A 19,667-nucleotide genomic window follows, 5' to 3' on the forward strand; every position below is an offset into this window, starting at 1 on the left:
AAACATTACTTAATTCATGTGTATGATAAACCTAATAGAACAATAATACAGTATAGAGTACAGTATTAACGTTGAAAGCTGATACTATCAGAACTGTGATGTAGGCATGCTTCTGGCAAGACAACAACTGTATAAATGATGGTGAATTAGTTTTCTCCTTGTTTTGGTAACCCTGCCTCGGTGGGAGACATTGGTGTGTTAAAAAAATATATTTTCTTGCCCACTGACAGTGCATTCTCATGAATGTAAGTGTCCCACCAATTGATAAGTTGAGTATTGTGTTCGTAATTAATTAATTGGTGTTAAAGTACCAACGCTGTATTGTAAGGGTAGCTCATTGTAAGTTGGGGACCTACTGTCTTATGTAATAACAATTGGATTCTTAAAAGTAATTTTTATCATAAATTTTTTTAACTCGCTGCTTTATTAGAGTTTCATTCTTACTTACTTTACAGTACAATTTACTAGTGTTGCATCTCCTGTAACCTGCAGCTACAATAGAACTCCTGTTTTCTGAAATGTTTGTGACCAGATCCTTGTTGAAGTCTGAATTTATTGGAAACCTGGGATTGAAGCCAGAAAATGACCGTAATGTAACGAATACAGTTGACACTGATTTTTTTTTTTTTTATCTTTTGCACAACATTACAACATTTTGCTGACAGTGTCTGCATAAAACTAAAATGATCATTCTGGGCCACTATATCATACACAGGTTTTTGCACAAGATATAGTACTGTACAAAGTTACAGTATACTGTATTCTATAATAATGTTTTGACTTTCCACTTTGTACACGGTGCACTGTTTTCATTCTCTGCATACAATAAAATTAAGGAGAATTCGCTGCTTTTTCCTACCAAGCATTGCAATATCCTATCCAAAAATCACTGAGGGTATAATGTGGTCCAAAATGGTGAAAAATTTAAGCAAATAAAGTTCTTTTATCTGAATATTTTAGGTGAATCTGTTAGATTTACCTAAATAGAGATTTAGGGTAAATTTTAGTTCACTAGAGTTTTTGGAGATAGGAAAGTTGAAGTCCCAGTGTATACATATATATTAGTAAGTGATCCTGTACACATTAGTTTGTCTGTGTCAGTCTGCTGTAGAAAGTTCAGGTTTTATGTGTATACAATTATTCATCATGGAATAAAGTAAAGCATGTGAGATATACCAAAGTTTTGTTTTTACCTGTGTTGTGTTGTATTTATTCATGTACTGATGTTACTCTCTTAAGAATGCATTGGGCTACTCTCGTTTTTAAACGCCTTCGTTCATGATAGTTTTGAATTGAATTATTAAATTTTTTCTTTACCACCAAAAAAAAAAATACAAAGAAAGATGTGAAGTGAGGTTGGTGGGTAAATGATTTTAGTAAGTGCATCAACACTTAATGATCCATTTTATAATATATTCTGTATACCTAAGGCAAGTGGGTTCGTATATCTTCTAATGAATTATGCTGTAGTTTGATATATTGGTTATAAAACTAGAAGGGATATTAGTGAAAGTGAGCTTTCCACAAAATTATAAAAGGTGCCTCTTGTGTTACACAATGAAAATGTTCAAACATATGTTTTAAGGTGTGTTGCATTAACAAGTTTGATAGACAGTCTAAGTAATTACAGGTAGCAGATGTGATTTTAGTTTTCTCAATGTAGAAAATCAGAATAAAGTTGATATCTGTAGCCTTTAAATGAAATATTATATTGCAGCTGCTTTGTCAAGTATTAATGTGTAAGATTGTTGGACACTGTATGGCATCACCAAGGAGCACCATTTGTAAAGGGCTTAATAAAGTTAGCTTTTGTAGTAGTGTTCAAATTAGTTGAAAATATTTGTTTCAGTATGAACCACTTGCTATGAAAATACAGTAATTATTGTACAATTTCAGCTCTGAACTGATGATTTGTTAACATGATTTCCAACTGTGTTTATGTTATTTGTGTTTAAAATATCATATATTGAGGTATGTGATCTGGGAAGAGAATCTTCAACTTACACTCTCATTTACTATACAAACTAAGTTTGCTTTAAAATATACTTTAACCTTCTCTAATAAGTCTTAGTCCTTGCAGTGAGAGGAGTTCTGTATTAACTGTTGCATGTATGTTGCCCAGAAGAGCTGTTTATGCATGCATAATGTTTGGTTTAGTCTACTGCCTACTACTCATAAATATTTACATTAATATCTCTTATTTGGACTGATCCAAATGCTAATGTGTCCAAATTGTGGTAGGGTTATGTTCTGATGAACCCATCGTAAGTAAAAAATATAGTGTTTGATATGAATATATGCTGAATAAATAAGTAAATAAACAAGTGATTACTGTAAATAATTAAATATGTACCTGTATTTAAAAGTAAATAAATGAATAAAAATGATGGACTTTCCACCTTCATGCTGGGTAATTGTCTTAAGTTTCTTGTCTAAGGTGATTCCTTTTGCACCATCATAATATAAAGTTGAAATGTCAAACCATTGTAAGTCAAGGACCACCCGTGTAGAAATTTCCTAATATAGATTGGATGCTTCTCCCTTATTTTGGAAAACATGCACATTGCTGATTCTCTGAACTGAAATTGGGAATCTTCATTCTTAACCCTTTCAGAGTTTTGGACGTACTAGTACGGCTTACGCACCAGTGTCCATGACGTACTAGTATGCATAAATTCTAGCACCTTCAAATCTAGTGAGAGAAAGCTGGTAGGCCTACATATGAAAGAATGGGTCTATGTGGTCAGTGTGTGCAGTATAAAAAAAATCCTGCAGCACAAGTCGTTACCATCAAATTACCGCCCAATAAGCCTGACCTCAATTGTAGGCAAATTACTAGAGTCAGTTATAGCTGAGATTATAAGAAGCCATCTCGATAAGCATAGCTTGATTAATGATACTCAGCATGGATTCACAAGAGGCCGGTCTTGTCTAACTATTTATTAACTTTCTTCAGTAAAGCTTTTGAGGCTGTTGACCACAATAAAGAATTTGATATTATTTACTTAGATTTTAGTAAGGCTTTTGATAGAGTTCCGCACCATAGACTGTTAAAGAAAGTGGCAGCTCATGGCATTGGGGGAAAAGTGCTCTTGTGGATCGAGTCATGGCTCACAGACAGGAAGCAGAGAGTGTCCATAAATGGGGTTAAATCCGAGTGGGGATCTGTAACAAGTGGCGTTCCACAGGGATCAGTCTTGGGCCCGTTGTTGTTTATAATATATATCAATGATCTTGATGAGGGAATTACTAGTGATATGAGCAAATTCGCCGATGACACAAAGATAGATAGGATAATTGATTCAAACGTAGATGTTATGGAACTTCAGGAGGATTTAAACAAACTATTCTTGGTCAGAAAAGTGGCAGACGCAGTTCAATGTAGATAAATGCAAGGTTCTGAAGCTTGGGAGTGCCCATAACTCTAGTACTTATAAGTTAAATGATGTAGAACTTAGCCATACAGATTGCAAAAAGGACTTGGGGGTTATGGTGAGCAGCAACCTTAAACCAAGACAGCAATGCCTAAGCGTACGTAATAAGGCAAATAGATTACTGGGATTTATATCAAGAAGTGTAAGCAACAGAAGTCCAGAGGTCATACTGCAGCTTTATACATCATTAGTAAGGCCTCACCTAGATTATGCAGCTCAGTTCTGGTCTCCGTATTACAAAATGGACATAAATTCGTTAGAAAACATTCAGCGTAGGATGACTAAATTAATACATAGCATTAGAAATCTTCCTTATGAAGAAAGATTGAAGACTCTTAAGTTACATTCACTTGTTAGACGAAGAATGAGGGGAGACCTGATCGAAGTGTATAAGTGGAAGATAGGTATTAATAAAGGGGATATTAATAAGGTTTTGAGGATGTCTCTCCAAGAGAGAACCCGCAGTAATGGATTTAAATTAGATAAGTTTAGATTTAGAAAGGACATAGGAAAGTATTGGTTTGGAAATAGGGTAGTTGATGAGTGGAACAGTCTACCTAGTTGGGTTATTGAGGCTGGGACTTTGGGTAGTTTCAAATCTAGGTTGGATAAGTACATGAGTGGGAGGGGTTGGATTTGAGTGGGACTTTCACATCAGAGCTTATTTCTTGGGTGGCATTGAAAATTGGGTTGGGCAAATGTTTTGTTAGTGGGATGAATTGTAAAGGACCTGCCTAGTATGGGCCAGCAGGCCTCCTGCAGTGTTCCTCCTTTCTTATGTTCTTATGTTCTAATGAGAAAAAAAAACTTTAACCGTGTTTTTAGATTAAAACAGAGACTTTGCACTATATTTTCGTATGGTATTTATTGTTGTATTTTAGTTTTCCTGGTCTCATTGTATAGAATGGAAGACATGTTACAGAAATTGAGATGATTTTGACTGGTTTTATAATGAAAAGTACCTTGAAATTGAGCTCAGAGTAGCAGAAATGTTTGATTTTTACCAAAGTTCAAAAGTAAGCAAATCATGCTAAGCGTCCAATACATGTTAACTGGTGAGTCTAATGTTCTTTCACAAGTGTGCCAATATTATTTATACCATTTCTACACTAATGCAGTAGTCTGCATAATAGTAAATCTTATTTTTTTTTGTGAGAATAAAAATTCAAAGTGGAAAGCAAAAAAAAATGTAAGAGGGGCCTGGGGACGTGACTAATGAACAGAAGAAATGTTATTTTAGTACCAGGAATGTCTTTCTTGTTTATTCTGGAACTTATTTGGAAATTGGCATCTTTTGAAATTTGTGTGAAATTGGCAAAATTGCTAAATTTTGACCACTGTATTGGATAGTTGAAATCGGTAAATTGGTGGTTTCTTGAACTCATTTGATAGAAAAAATGGAGTTCTAGCGAAATAGTATGATTTTTGTCGACTAGTATATTGAAATTGGCTGAAAATAGGGCTCAAAGCAGGCAAAATCACCGATGCTTAAACATCTTCGAGACTGCTAACTTCGCGAGAGCATAATTTCATAAGTTTTCCATCAAATTTCATACTTTTGGTGTCATTATGATCAGGAAAAGATTCTCTATCTTTTCATAAGAATTTTTTTGGGGTGGGGGGGGGGGGGACCATGAGAACAAGTCTCTGAGAGGGCCTGTGGACCCTGAAAGGGTTAATAAGAAAATTAAAGATTTTGGAAATCTTTTCTAATATAAAATCTCTAAAGACCTAGTTTTTGCTCTTCAGAAATTTAGAATTTTGGAAATCTTTTTGAATTAAAAAAATTAAACAATATTCTCTCATGAAAAAGCATCCAAAAAAAAAAAAAGAGAGAGAGAGAGAGATTTTCTGAAATCTGTTTTTGAATTTGAGCAATTTTGAATAAAGTAAAAGTTTCAAATAAGAGATAAAGTATTAATGTATGTATTTTTAAAGAGCTTGATGTATATACAGTATGTACTGTTTCTGATGGTTTTTGTTTGATCGTGAAGTGTCTTGTATGTAAGTGTATTAGTCATGTTTTGTACACCTCAGTTAAATGTTTTAAGTAAATCACATTATTTATTTACATGTACTGCATTTTCTGTACAGGTTGACTATATATATTCCATTAGTAAAATGGAATAAAACATGTACAGTGTACATGTTTTACTGTACTGTGCTCGAAATGTAATATTGAGGCCAGACTACTACACAATAAATTATATAGATAAAGACTCCATTTGATATTGCAGTGAGTTTTATTTTTTAATCATAATTTTTAATTGAATTATTGTACAAGTAATGGATTGCATGTTATAAAGATGGCAAGCTCAAATATAGTACAGTATATATAAGAAAAACATTTTTCCTGTACATACATTATATAAGGTTTACTAACGTTTTACTAACATGTGCATATTCTCCTCAAGAAGAAACTTCATAACTCTACCACTGTGTACAGTATATTGTATTTTAATATGCTATACATAATTTAACTTTTATATTGCTCCTGTTTAAAACACTACTCATAGCTATGTAATTTTCATTGTCAGTATATATGTGAAGTTCTTATAATAGCTATATCATACTTTTCCTATTTTTGTTCTTGTAGAAGATAACTCTTTATATCTCATTCGCAGGCTTCTCCCCTCTCTCGAAAGGAATCATATAAAGACCAGAGGCGGAAGTATCGCCGAGAGAAAAAAAGAGTTGCACGAGAACTTCTGAGCACACTGAAAGATCCGGCTGTGGTGGTGCTAGCTGATTGGCTCAAGGTACGAGGTTCACTCAAGGGATGGACCAAACTGTGGTGCGTGCTCAAGCCTGGCATGCTTCTTCTCTATAAGAGTGCCAAAGTTAAGGTATGTGTAGGCCATCTCTGTTTTTGATGACAGTAACAATCTGAGCATTTCAGTGTCATACAAAACCGTCCAGTTGGAACCATTCATTGTTTTAGTCAGTTTTACGAGACCTTGCAACTTGGGAGGTGTGATACTTGGTGAACAAAACATATGTACAGAGGCTCCTCACTTTACAATGGTTCGGCTTACAATATTTCAACTTTACAATAGCACGATAGTGATGCACATTCTGTACTGTACAGTACTGTACATTTGTTGATAGGATAAACTTGTGTTCATTTATTTGATTTTCAATTAGTTACAGTAGTTATTTATTTACTTATTTATACACATTCGACTTAAGATATTTTCAACTTACAGTGGGTTCATCAGAATGTAATCACATTGTAAGTCAAGGAGCACCTGTACTGTATAGTGTTTTGAGGAAGAATATGCATGTGATTCTGGTTATATGTGGGAACCGTCATTGATAGGATAAAGATAAATTTAATGTCCTAATACTTTGTACAGAGCAGCCACTGGGTGGGCACTGTATTGCTGAACACATGTGAACTAATTGAGCGGCCATCAAAAAAAGATGGATTCTGTTTCAAGCTCTTCCATCCTCTTGAGCAGTCCATCTGGGCTACAAAGGGACCTGAGGGGGAAACAATGGGTAAGTACACCAGCAGAGGCATTGTCAAGCATAGGAATTAATGATTACAATGTTGTGATTGTACAGACTGCCTCAGTGTCTGTTTTTAAGGTTCATTTTACATTGAAGTTCATTTTTATTTGTTTGCACTGATTAGTATTTAAAAATACCATGGTTATGTGAAATGTAAAAGACACTTCGAATATATTACCTTTAGTTGACAAGTTAAGGAAACTTTTTGATAATTTCTTCACAAGCAGAATCCCCATAGTGAGAACTTTTTTGTTTTATATTCATCGAGATCCAGTTGGATTACTTTACAAAAACACTTGAATTGGTTTATAACTTTTGTAATTTTTTTTAATAAAACAAAGTTATTATTATTATTATTACATCTTGCTACCTACCCTTACATCTAGTACATACTACACATGCTATTATGCTTGTGTATGTACAGTATGTATATACACACACACTCATCTGAGTTTTCTTTCTAATCTCTTAATAGTTCTTGTCTTTGTAGTATTTCTTTCATCTCCCTGGGGAAGTGGAGAAGAATGTTTCCTCTGTGAGCAGTGCATGTCATAAAAGGCATTTAAAATGACTAGTAAGCCTTCTCCTGCATATATTACTAAAATTAAAAAAAAAAAAAGGAAATTTTGAATTTGTGTTGTTTGAATGTGTATGGGAGTAGTATGAATGAGGAGAAAGAATTGATCGTGAATGTTATGAACGAAAAGAAGTTAGATATCCAAGCTCTAAGTGAAATAAAGGTAAAGGGGGTGAGAGAATTTCAGCGGTGGGGGGGAGGGAGAAGTAAAGGGGGTTAAATTTGGAGTATAGGGGGGTATAGGTTTTCAAGAATTAGGCAGATCAGATTAGGGGTGGGATGTGAGACTTTGGTATGGGAAAGAGTGGTGTGTAGAGGAAAGAGGTAAATTTTAGGTGGTGTTAAGCAAATGTTTAGAAAGTTTTGAACCAAGTGAGAAAATAATTGTTGTGGGGAACCTGCTGAAGGAGGTGTAGTAGGTAAGAGTGGAGTGCCAGGTGTAAATTATAATGAGAATTTAAAGATTTATCAAGGACTGAATAAAATTTTTGACTGGGCATTTTCTGTAGCTACAAATGGATAATTACATATACTGTATATACTCTTACTGTCTTTTTTTAATATTTTTTGCACTAGTACTAAATAATACCAACAGGAGCAGTTGTGCAACCACTTCCTTCATCACACCTCATCTTCCGAGCTCCGTCCCAGGCAGCAGGGAAGTGCTGGATGGATGCCCTGGAGCTGGCTGTTAGGTGCTCCTCGATTCTTATCCGGTCCATGACATCTTCAAATAAGAGTGAAGCCAACAATTCTATTAACTCTTCAACTCTTGCTGCTGATAAGTGGAATGACTCAGATTATGAGAAACACTTCAAGGACCAAGGTGAGTATTTGTCGAGTTTATGGTTTAGAAAGTTATAGAAGATATATTGTGTTATAATATGTGTATCTAAATAGCTCTTTTCATCGGAATGTTTAGCTGTTAAAATTTCAATGTGACTGTCTAGAACAATTTCAAAGCCTTGTGTACCATTAGGATAATATAAAGAAATGTGGTTGTTATGTTGTAAAGAGCTTGTGTATTGTGTTGAAGATTGTACACTTACCAGTGTTTCTCTCTCTCTCACCCCTTCCTTCTACCTCGTCGGCTGCTGCTTCCTCTCCATCGCTGTTACGGTTGATTCCGTTGCCTTTGTAATTCACCTTGGATATTGTGCTTTGCTTGCCTGTTCTATTCACACAAATGCATTTGCCTTTCACTTAACAAACAACTGAATTTTTGCATGCTGTGTATAAAACTAAAAATGTCAACTAACTTAAACATATAATGCATCATTTGTTTGTAATTTCTTTGGAGTGACCTTGATCATACTCTAATACAAAAAAATCCAACAAATGTTGCCTGTTAAATGATTCTTGGTCCATAAAACTGTCTCCTGTAATAAATATAATATTGAATGGTCCAATGTATTCTAAATGACCATTGGCACATTGAGTTGTTAAATCTAGATATATCTGATGATTCAAGCACTGGTATTAGTCCTGAAAGTAGCCCAGTAGCATCACCTCAGTCAGTATGGCGGGACTGTGTCATTCAGCTTGCTGGTGTTTCCAGTGTTGAATGTACACCTACTCATAGGATCCTTGTGAGCAGTGGAGTAAACAGAGATCCATCTCCCACTCCGTATTATCGTAAGCTGGCAGCAGCTATTCACATGGCTGATCAGGAACTCATGGGAGAATCCTCCAATCCAAGAATGTCATTAACTCCTGAGCCTACCAGTGTTTCTGAACATTCACAAGCAAACACACCTAAGATGCAGCCCACCCAGAAGAAGAACTCTGTGAGGGCGACTCCCAAGATTCATAAAAAGACTTCCAAGCTGAAAAAGAAGGGTAGATGATAATGTTATGTGCATTGTTGCAGTTCTGAGATTGAATCTGTTGCACTGCGAGTTAGTGACTCGGTTTCATTTTGAGCAGCATTATGTAATATGAATGTTGCGCATACATGCATGAATATTGGCTGTTTACAGATAATATATTGAATATTTTGTTATACACTACACTATAAGAATGAATTTGGAGAGTTTGTGTCATACTACTTTAAAGCTTTTAATTCTTATTCTCTTTGTATTGTTTTATTTTTATCTGCTACTGAGATTGAATAGGCTCCCCATGACAGACATAATGGAAGTTGCCTCATGTTTATTCTATTTATTGCCAACTTGGAAACAATCTGTTGATACAGCTGTAGATAGGCTTCACAACAGGTTTATATTTGATCAATGCTTTCTTTTGATAAGTATTTCTCATATTTAGATGCCTTGAAAATTATTAATTGCTTATGAGGCCAAGAAAGCTGCTTCAGAGCCATTTAGCAGCTAACAGTAAAAAAAAAGTTGCAGATTGCCTGTTCTTTGTCCCACAGATTTTTTTTCTTTTGTGCAACCAGTTCCAACCTTACCCCAGCTCCTAACCTGCAGACCTCACCCTCCCCTCTCCTAAACCCCACAGACTTGGACGATGCAAGCCACACAGATGAGAATGAATACCATCGTGAATCTGGACATTTTTCTGGAGCAGAGGCAATGTCTGGGACAGAATCAGAATCTGAGGATGGCTCTCACAAAGGTGATGAAGAAAGGAGAAATGGGGAAGAGGAGGACCTAAAAGATGATCAGACTCCTATAGAGACTACTTATGTGGTTTCTAAGGAAGGGGAAATGGGAGAGGTGAGTTTTATATTACTAATGTAAAAAAAAATTATCTAGTACTGTAGTATCATTTATAATAAAATATTTTATGCTATGGTATAACTGACATTGTGTTACACACCGCTATATTAGTATTCATTGCACACTGATTTTAGAACTTGTAAAAATCATATATCTGTATCCTTTTTAACTTGTTAATGTAATTGTTTAAAGGTTTATTTCTGAGTTCAGTATGATAAAGTATTTCATGTTTTACCAGGGAGAGAATTGGTTAGTTCTTAAAATATAATAAACTCAGAACCTTATTACAGGTGCTTGATTAAATCTTCTATAGGTATGCTGTAGTTTACATAAATTAATTCATATTATAAAGCCATAAGAGTTTCTTTTGCTATATAAAAATAATGTAATACAGTGGACCCCCAGTTCCCGATGCTATAGGTATCCGATAAATCCGGTAGCCGATGCATTTGATCGAAAAAAATTTGCCTCGCTTCCCGATACAAAACCCGGTATGCGATACGATTCGTACGAGACGTGTCCAGTGTTTACAAGCCAGCCAGTGTGTGCGCATCTAAGGATACATTCGGTACATTCTATATTATCCATATTATCACTGTTTTTAGTGCTTGTTTCTGCAAAATTAGTCACCATGGGCCCCAAGAAAGCTTCTAGTGCCAACCCTTCAAGACCAAGGGTGCTAATGACTATTGAAATGAAGAAAGAGATAATTGCAAAGTATGAAAGTGGAGTGTGTGTATTGGAGCTGGTCAGGTTGTATAGTAAACCCCAATCAACCATCTCTACTATAGTGAGCAGGAAAATGGCAATCAAGGAAGCTGTTCTTGCAAAACTGTGATTACGAAACAGCGACCACAAGTGTTAGAAAATGTTGAGAGACTCTTATTGGTGTGGATAAATGAAAAACAGATAGCAGGAGATAGCATCTCTCAAGCGATCATTTGTGAAAAGGCTAGGCAGTTGCATGACGATTTGGTAAAGAAATTGCCTGCAACTAGTGGTGATGTGAGTGAATTTAAGGCCAGCAAAGGTTGGTTTGAAAGATTTAAGAATCGTAGTGGCATACATAGTGTGATTAGGCATGGTGAGGCTGCCAGTTCAGACCACAAAGCGGCTGAAAAATATGTGCATGAATTCAAGGAGTACATAGAGGCTGAAGGATTGAAACCTGAACAAGTGTTTAATTGTGACAAAACAGGCCTGTTTTGGAAGAAATTGCCAAGCAGGACCTACATTACTCAGGAGGAAAAGCTACCTCAAGTCCTAATGGAGGGGGATTCCCCTTCTAAACAATAGGTTCAACACACTCCCCTCCTCCCATCCCATCAATCATCACCAGATCTTCATTAAAGGTAAGTGTCAATTATTCTTTTGTTATTATTCTATTGTTATTGTTGTTATTGTAATTATTCTATTGCATTAAACTTAATATTTCATGTGGTAAAAGTTTTTTTTTTTCACACTTTGGGTGTCTTGCACAGATTAATTTGATTTCCATTATTTCTTATGAGGAATTTTGATTCGCGTTCCGATAATTTTTGTTTACGATGAGCTCTCAGGAACGGATTAATATCGCGAACCGGGGGTCCACTGTATTTGTTTTGGGCTGTTGCCAGTTTTCTCAACTCCTGTCATGAGTGCCCAGGAAACAATTTGTCTGTAAACTCATGAATCGAAGCTTGATGGCATACAGGAAGGCCCCATTTGTACGGGTCTTAGGTTCCTGATGCTGTACAGAAAGCAAAAATTGCTGGCAGGTGGAAAAGAGTGTTTTTTCATTATCGAGTGTTTCTAAAAACATGATAACGTGTTTACACTATCATGTATTAAGTCCTCACTACAGCTAGGCATAGAAAACAGATAAAAAAAAGTAAAATAAATACACAGTATTTTTTTATTATTAACACACTGGCCGATTCCCACCAAGGCAGGGTGGTCCGAAAAGAAAAACTTTCACCATCATTCACTCCATCACTGTCTTGCCAGAAGGGTGCTTTACACTACAGTTTTTAAACTGCAACATTAACACCCCTCCTTCAGAGTGCAGGCACTGTACTTCCCATCTCCAGGACTCAAGTCCGGCCTGCCGGTTTCCCTGAATCCCTTCATAAATGTTACTTTGCTCACACTCCAACAGCACGTCAAGTATTAAAAACCATTTGTCTCCATTCACTCCTATCAAACACGCTCATGCACGCCTGCTGGAAGTCCAAGCCCTTCGCACACAAAACCTCCTTTACCCCATCCCTCCAACCTTTCCTAGGCCGACCCCTACCCCGCCTTCCTTCCACTACAGACTGATACACTCTTGAAGTCATTCTGTTTCGCTCCATTCTCTCTACATGTCCGAACCACCTCAACAACCCTTCCTTAAAATATGATGCCAGTCGCCCTTCCCTTACGCATCTGTTGTGCAAAAATAACCGAAAAGCACTAAAAGCACTGAACATAATGAACAACAGCTCAGTTGAATGCCAGTAAAAATATGGAATACCAAAAAGAGGGTGCTGTATGCACGGGGCCCACTTCTACTGATGACATCAGTGAAGAAAAAGACACTTTGAAGAAGCTTCTAGTGGAACAGTGTTTTAATCTATGTTCATCAATACTTTAATAAAAATCAACACAGATTAAAAGTTGACCTATTAAAGGCTTGTTTTTTATTTAGAAGTTTATAAATTAGAAAACAATTATTTTAATTTTTTATTTTATTCTCGTGTACTAGAGTACATGTGGTGACTGTCTTTAAATATCATTAGTATTTGGGCTTCACATATTTAACAAATTTTGCTAGGTGCCCAATTATTGCAGTAAATAAATACATACTGCATAAGTTAGTCTAATGCAAAAAGATAATATTAATTTTTATAATTCTTAGATTATTTTGTGGTTTTAATAATGCATCAATCTATTTTCTTGGATGTATAACTTGTCCAAACAAATTGATTGATTGATGTCTTCATATTTCAGGCTGGAGAACAAGTTGAAGAATTAGAAGAAGAAAACAAGTCTCTGATTTGGTTCCTATTAAAACAAGTTCGGCCAGGGATGGACTTGTCTAAAGTGGTGCTGCCGACATTTATTCTTGAGCCAAGATCCTTCCTTGACAAACTTTCAGACTACTATTATCATGCTGATCTGCTCTCAAAGTTAGTAGTGTATTTTAGCTTATCTTGTCAAGTGGAAAGTCTGATTCTTATTGTATCTTAAGTGATAAATCACATAAAATAATGCCAATGAATTTCTCAGTTTTCAGACATCTGCTACTATATTATTAACTGACAAATATTGTCTACTGTGCACTCAGTAAGCAGAATGTCTAGGAAACTTTCGATATAGAGTTTGTAATACTTTTCTAACGAAACAGCTATCCTACCTCACAACACCCTTAAAGTGACTAACAAAATAGATTTCCAAGTCAGTGTAGTAGTGGTGTTAAGTAACTTGTAAATTGCCTACTGTGAGAATCATAGGCATAGGGGAAACAGGAAAAAACTTCGTTAAACTTGCTTCTTTAAAAATATGGCTACATTAATATTAATCATACAGTAACATATTTAATGATAATTTCATGGGGTTAACAGGTTAGAATCCTTTTCAGTATTGACAAGTGTGTTGTTGGAGGTGACTAAACTGTCAGGTGCTGCATTGAAAAAAATTACTAACAGTATGTTTACTGTTAGGCGACTAAAATGCCGGGAGCAAGGGGCTGGTAACCTCTTCTCCTGTATATATTACTAAATGTAAAAGGAGAAACTTTCGTTTTTCCTTTTGGGCCACCCCGCCTCGGTGGGATACGGCCGGTGTGTTGAAAGAAAGAAAGAAAGAAATGTTTACTGTTCCTGTCTTATAGTATTTTAGTCTGTTTCTGCATGTTTGAAACCCCTAATTACAATTATTTTCATTGCTGTGGTCACTTTTCATTACTAGTTAGCACCTTTTATATATATAATTGACTCCCTCAGTTATCTTATATTCTGTTTTCCATGTGCTGTTAAGCATTTGGTTGTATGTATTGCTGTTAATTATTTTTGTCTTAATCTTGAATGTCTATTATAAATTGGAGTATTTCTTTTACCAGTATTAAAAATCCTCCATCCTTCTTTTCTGCTCTCTTCTCCACCCTGAGTAGTTAACCTTGAAGACTTTTTTCCACTCTGATTTCAGCCAGACTTGCTATGTCAGGGTTCTTTTTTTGAGGTAACTCAATCTTATTTTTCTAAACACTACTGCCATCTCCCACTGAGGCAGAGTGATGACAAAGAAGAAGACACTTTCACAGTCATTTATTCAATAACTGTCTTGCCAGAAGGGCACCAACATCACAGTTCAGATGACCTTCTGAACTGCAGCATCCCCACCCCTCCTTCAGAGTGCAGGTACTGTACTTCTCACCTCCAGGACTCAAGTCCAGATAACTGTGTCTTTGAATTCCTTCATAAATATTACCTTCCTCACACTCCAAGAGCATAAAAATCATAAACTACTTGCCTTCACTCACTCCTATGTAACATGCTGTCACAAGCCTGTTGGATGTCCAAGCCCCTAGCATTCAAAACCTATAACCCCTCTTTTTAACCTTTCCCAGGATGACCCCCTACCCCTCCTTCTCTCTACCCCAGATTTATACATCCTCCTAGTCATCCTAATTTTCTCCAGCCTCTCTGAATGACTAAACCACTTCACCAACCCCTCCTTAGCGCTCTTGAATAATATTTTTGGTGACTCCACTCCTAATCTCTAAACTCTGAATATTCTGCATAATATTCACACTACACATCACCCTCAAACATGACATCTCCACTGCCTCCAACCTTCTCCTCACCACAGTATTCAAAACCCACTCTTCACACCTCTACAACAGTGCTAGCAAATAAGCTACTAAGCACAAAGCAACTAACCAGGAAGCTATGTAGACAAGGCTGGAGAATGCTGGCTTGGCTGTGGGTTAGCATCCCATAGGCCTCCATGTGGTTCACACATTGCCTAGCTTGGTAGAAATAATCTCCTTATATCTGCGTAATTTTCACAATCATGCCCACACCGATGTCACCATTTATCGTGAGGGTTCGTCAGGAGATGTTGGAATAATACACATGTTGGATGTCTTGGAGGCTTATAATTAAGAGTCTTGAAGAGTAGTCAGACCTTGCCTTGTTGAGTCTGCCTAGTGTGGAACTGAGAGGGAGGCCTGTAACTGGCGGCTCACATGTGAGGGACTCGTGACATCACAGCAAGGGACCCTTACTATAAATAGCTGGGATTATCTTAGTATACTACACAGTAACATTACTGAGACTGGTACATTCCCCTTTTTGCCTACATGGATAACTGTTAAATCCATTTGTTTCTTAGGCTTTCTCAACCCATTTACACTGTATCTCCAAAACTCTTTCTTATTCTCAACAAAATTTATTGATAAAACATCTCTCACTCTCTCATTAGCTCTCCTTTTGCACTCTCTCAGTGCTCTTTTAGCTCTTCATATACTCCTCCCTTTATATATCACTTCTATATTATAAAAACCTTTCATATGCCAACTTTTTCTCCCTTACAACTCTCTCTACCATATTATTCCACCAATCACATCTCTCTTGTACCCACCCTCCTATACCCACAAACTTCTGCTGCACACTTTGACACTGCATTTCTTTTAAATTTAGTAATTTATACAGGAGAAGGGGTTACTAGCCCTTTGCTCTTTACCCTAACTTTTTTTTTTTAACACAACGACCATTTCCCACTGAGGCAGGGTGACCCAAATAGAAAGAAAAATACTTTAATCATTCAACACTTTCACCACTACTCATACATACTCACTGTCTTTGCAGAGGCACTCAGATACGACAGTATAGGAGTCCCTCCAAACTGCCAATATCCCAGACCCCTCCTTTAAAGTGCAGGCATTGTATTTCTCATTTCCAGGACTCGAGTCCGGCTAACTGGTTTCCCTGAATCCCTTCACAAAATATTACCCTCCTCACACTCCAACAGCTCGTCAGGTCCCCAAAACCATTTGTCTCCATTCACTCTTATCTAACACGCTCATGCATGTTTGCTGGAAGTCCAAGCCTTTCGCCCACAAAACCTCCTTTACCCCCTCCCTCCAACTTTTTCGAGGACGACCCCTACCCCTCCTTCCTTTCCCTACAGATTTATACACTCTCCTTTAATTTATAAACTTTCATTTCTCTCCTACTTACCTATGACCTTCTCCTTGTACTGTATCTCCTTCTTATTAAATAATGAGCATATAGATCTGTCACCCCTCTAGAAAGATGAACATCTATCTGATACTCTGTTCCCCTACATATGTTTCAGTTTTGTTTCTTTGTTTTCTGTTGTCTTCCTCTTCCCTTCTTTTGTGGGTCATGTGTACTTGACATGTCCTTGCAACTATCCTGTTACCTTATGTGCTTGACACACACTAGCTGTTCTACCTGTGTATGTTGCTCATAGCATCTTCTTATCCTTCTGTATTCTATTAATAATGAGAAAAAAGTTTATCCAGGGTCCAAATGGATAACAAGACAAAATTTAAGCAAGTTAAATCTATGATACTCAGTGAGCTTTGAGATATGTTGTTTCCATAAAGTGGAAATTATAGTTATAGAACTCGTTTTTGCACATTGCAACAAGGATTTTGATTGGTTTTATGATGGAAAGTACCTCAAAATTGAACTCAAAGTAGTGGAAATGTTTGAGTTTTGATGTTCAAGAGTAAAGAAATGACATTGTCCAGTATGTGTCCAGCTGGTTGGTCTAATATGCAATCATGAATGGGTCGACATTATTTATACAATTATTACAATAATGCAGTAGTCTACATAACAGTACATCTTCTATTTTTTTGTGTGAATAAAATATCAAAATGGAAAGCAAATGTAATATAAGAGGGGCCTGGAGACGTGACTAATGAACAGAGAAAATGTTATTTTAGTGCCAGGAATGATGCATTGTTTATTCTGGACCCTATTTTGAAATCGGCATCTCCTGAAATTTGTGTGAAATTGGCCAAATTACAGATTTCTGACCACTTTATTGAGTAGTTGAAATAGGTAAATGGACTACTAGGTAGAAGGACTACTAGCAAAATACATAGCTACGAGTTTGGTAGACTGGAACAATGGAATGGGCCAAAAATAGGATGTCAAGTGGGTGAAATTGCCAATGCATAAATATTGCCATTGAGTTAAGTGTATTCTAACCTAACCACTCTGTAATCCAGCAAAATCACTAATCCAGCACCCTACAGGTCCTGATGGTGCCGAATTAGAGATGGTCATTATGTATTATAGCAAATCAATGCATTAATTTCTATCACTGTCAGTACTCACCCACATTTTCATTACCTGTCCCCCCACCCGAAAAAAAAAAATACATCATAGTAAATTTATTTTCTGATCTTTTCTAAACTGAGAGTTTAGGTGTGAGATAGCTGGAACTATATGCGTAAACATACTTCACAACACAGTTGCCATATACATTTTTACATATGAGTGCAGGCTGTGACACTAACAAAAACGTGTGTGCAAACAGAGCCGTACAAGAAGATGACCCATTCACACGTATGAAGCAAGTTACCAGGTGGTACCTCTCAGGATTTTATAAGAAGCCGAAGGGACTCAAGAAGCCTTACAATCCCATTCTTGGGGAAACGTTTCGCTGCTATTGGAGACATCCCAATGGATCACGCACCTTCTATGTTGCAGAGCAGGTACAGTATGTTGAAACATAATATTGCTTCAGTTAAAATACAGTTTAGATTTTAATTAAAATTAATAATGACTGCATCCTAGGTAGTAGGTTGGTAGACAGCAACCACCCAGGGAGGTACTACCGTCCTGCCAAGTGAGTGTAAAATGGAAGCCTGTACTTGCATGTTTCATAAACATGCAAGATTTCAGTTACGTCTTGCTACTTCTACTTACAGTTAGGTAACACTATACATACATGTACACCTACCATCCGACTTACGACCTGCTCGACATATGTCCACTCGACTTACGACTGTGCATCTGGCAGCTGGGCTGGGCCGACTGATGCACACCACTGTACAATATTTGACAATACTCGCGGCGGCATCAGCAGCATCATACTGTATTAACTGTACTAACTGGACAGTAAATTTCACCATGGCCCCTAAGATGAAGTCTGAATCTTGCACTGGAGATTGTGGCAAGAAAGGCTCTTATTCTCGAACTCTATTTGTTTTCACTGTTGCACATAAACCTGTCTGTATCTGTCTGCCTGTATATCTGTGTATCTCTGTGTGTCTGTGTGTCTGTTTATCTGTCTGTCTGTCTTTCTGTCTACCTGTGTGTCTGTCTTTATGTCTACCTGTGTGTCTGTCTTTGTTTACCTGTGTCTGTCTACCTGTGTGTGTCTTTCTGTCTACCTGTGTGTCTGTCTACCTGTGTATCTGTCTACTTGTGTGTCTGTCTTTATGTCTACCTGTGTATGTCTTTCTGTCTACCTGTGTGTCTACCTGAGTGTGTCTACCTGTGTCTGTCTGTCTTTCTGTCTGCTTGTCTGTCTCAGAGCCACTCATTAAGAGTGTAATTGGTCTTGAAGATGCCATATTAATAATGATAATAACACAATAATAATCACTGAGGCGCATTAAATGTGTATAAAACGTTGATATAGACATTTTGCTTAATCCATCTATGATTTCTTTTTCAAAATTATATAATAAACATGCTACATAACATATAAACATATAAATTAACAAATATGAGATGTTTTTCTGGTCGGCTTGACAGAGTGAACAGGAATCATTCGTGTCCGGGCTGACAACAACGTTTGTTTACATAACTCGCCAACCTTCTACACACTCATTCGTTTATTCATTTAATCTTGTTTACTCACAAGCATATATCTATACACACACCCCCTTGGGTTTTCTTCTATTTTCTTACTAGTTCTTGTTCTTGTTTAGTTCCTCTTATCTCCATGGGAAAGTGAAACAGAATTCTTCCTCCATAAGCCATGCATGTCATAAAAGTCGACTAAATTCCGGGAGCAAGGAGCTAGTAACCCCTTCTCCTGTATACATTACTAAAGTTAAAAAGAGAAACTTTTGTTTTTCTTTTTGGGCCACCCTGCCTCGGTGGGATATGGCCGGTTTCTTGAAAGAAAAGAAGGAAGAAGAAACACGCAGAATACCAGGTTTATCTTGCAACTTCTACTTACACTTAGGTCACACTATACATGCATGTACATGCATATATATATATATATACATACCTATCTGGGTTTTCTATTATTTTCTTGTTCTTCTTTATTTCCTTTTATCTCCATGAGGAAGCAGAACAGAAGCCATGCGTGTCATAAGAGGCAACTAAAATGCTGGAAGCAAGGGGCTAGTAACCCCTTCTGTATATATTACCAAATTTAAAAAGAGAAACTCATTTTTCTTTTTGGGCCTTGGTGGGAACCAGCTGGTTTGTTGAAAGAAGA

General features: G+C 36.7%; 1 protein-coding gene across 1 annotated transcript in view; it reads left to right on the forward strand.

Annotated features, from left to right (window-relative positions):
* Nucleotides 1-6,037: 6,037 nt before the first annotated feature.
* Nucleotides 6,038-19,667, forward strand: part of Orp8 (Oxysterol-binding protein-related protein 8) — a gene marked incomplete at its 5' end in the record, with an annotated part of 29,996 nt that continues 16,366 nt past the window's right edge. The window contains 6 exons of the mRNA XM_070081562.1: nt 6,038-6,280; nt 6,791-6,935; nt 8,120-8,350; nt 9,985-10,202; nt 13,176-13,354; nt 17,745-17,922. Coding sequence (XP_069937663.1) covers nt 6,038-6,280; nt 6,791-6,935; nt 8,120-8,350; nt 9,985-10,202; nt 13,176-13,354; nt 17,745-17,922 — 1,194 coding nt within the window. The remainder of the gene's footprint in view (nt 6,281-6,790; nt 6,936-8,119; nt 8,351-9,984; nt 10,203-13,175; nt 13,355-17,744; nt 17,923-19,667) is intronic.

This window comes from Cherax quadricarinatus, unplaced genomic scaffold (assembly GCF_038502225.1).
Source record: "Cherax quadricarinatus isolate ZL_2023a unplaced genomic scaffold, ASM3850222v1 Contig3108, whole genome shotgun sequence".
NCBI lineage: Eukaryota > Metazoa > Arthropoda > Malacostraca > Decapoda > Parastacidae > Cherax > Cherax quadricarinatus.